Genomic DNA, 1,395 nt, shown 5'->3' with positions numbered 1-1,395 from the left:
ATCCCCCTCTGTGCACCGGGACGTGGGCTCGGGGAGGAGCGCGTGGAGAGCGGGTTTGTCTCGGGAAGGAGATTTGTACCCAAAAAAAAAAGGAAAAAAAAGAAAAAAAAATAGAGAGAGGATATTTACAGCTACCCACTAACAGCTGGGGTAGGTCAGGATGTCTCCTTTCTCCTTTCCCTCTTGGCTTCTCCCACCTACGGGCAGGAGGGACTGGTGGAGCTCTCCAGGGAGGACTGGGAGGGGCGGGGGGTCAGAGGGCCGATGTTGCCAACGAGGAGGTGGGGAAGAGTTTGTACCAACCCGTGACTGTGCTGGAGAGATCGAGCTCCTCCAAGACGATCTGGGCCATCCCCATGAAGCACTTGTGGTCCATGCGCCCGTAATCTCCCCAGACGATCACCTGTGGGGCAGAGGAGGTGTTAGGGGAGCTGCCCCACTGGTTTGGGGGAAAATTCTGCAAACTCAGCGTGCCTGGCCAGGAAGAACCCACCATGATTGGGATGGGGAGGCTGTGGGCTGAAGGACAGCAGTGAGGACACTGGGTTTCTGTGCCCTGTCCTTGCTCCCCTAATCCCTCCCTGTCCCCCAGTATCTGTGTGGGGAGTACGTCACCTGCAGGACTTTGCCCTGGGGACTCTCCTCGAAGAGCAGAGGCTGCTGGTACGATGGGTCACAGGTTTTCTTCACCACCTTGGTCTTCTTCTTGGCCAGACAGACACCGTTCTCCAACAGGTAAACTTTCACGTAGGTGGCTGTGTTGGAAAATGGGTGAGAAACACTGACCTGGAGCAGGATGCTGTGGTGGTCCCAGCACAGCACCCATCCCCATCACACCCCCTCTGTCCCCAACCCCCTCCCGCCCCAGCCACCTACCAGGGATGGTCTTGGAGCCCATCTTTGGGATAAGTCCCCTCGCCTGGATCACATCCACCTCCAGCTGCCCATTCCGGTCAGCCATGCCAACGTGGACATCACCTAGGAGGAGGGACAAGATGCACTCAGCACTGTCCCCAATGGCCACCTCCCACCGAGGATGGCCACAGCCCTGGGCTGGTCCCCACCAACTCTCTGTTTTGGTGCTGCCAAAAAGCAGGTGGGAGATGTCATCTCCAGGGTGGGCAGCCCCAGCTCCCCCACACCATCTCCCCACCCTCAGCACCCAGCACTCAAGCACCCCGAGCATCCCACCACCGCGTGCGTGATCTGTTGTGAATTTGGAGGAAGGACAAAGACACTTGGATTTGAGCAGCAAAGAGAAAACTGGGTGAGACCCCCCCGCTCCCTCCTCCCCTCCATCCCACTGCAGCCTTGCAGGGGGGCTTTTGTCCCTCAGAATGGGAAAAGGGACTGGGATTAACTGGTGTGTCCTGCTGCTAGCTGGAAATCCAGACC

General features: G+C 58.1%; 1 protein-coding gene across 1 annotated transcript; it reads right to left on the bottom strand.

Annotated features, from left to right (window-relative positions):
• Positions 1-201: 201 nt before the first annotated feature.
• Positions 202-978, bottom strand: LOC104520154 (regulating synaptic membrane exocytosis protein 3-like; the record flags this gene model as incomplete). Its single annotated transcript, XM_010165622.1, is given in 4 exon segments — positions 202-271; positions 274-403; positions 616-755; positions 877-978. Coding segments are annotated over 4 exon segments (442 nt in total), but the record flags the coding sequence as incomplete, so codon positions are not given.
• Positions 979-1,395: the final 417 nt, after the last annotated feature.

The sequence above is a fragment of the Antrostomus carolinensis genome, unplaced genomic scaffold (genome assembly GCF_000700745.2).
Source record: "Antrostomus carolinensis isolate BGI_N321 unplaced genomic scaffold, ASM70074v2 scaffold39163, whole genome shotgun sequence".
Lineage (NCBI taxonomy): Eukaryota > Metazoa > Chordata > Aves > Caprimulgiformes > Caprimulgidae > Antrostomus > Antrostomus carolinensis.
This window is presented reverse-complemented; position numbering and strand designations above follow the sequence as displayed.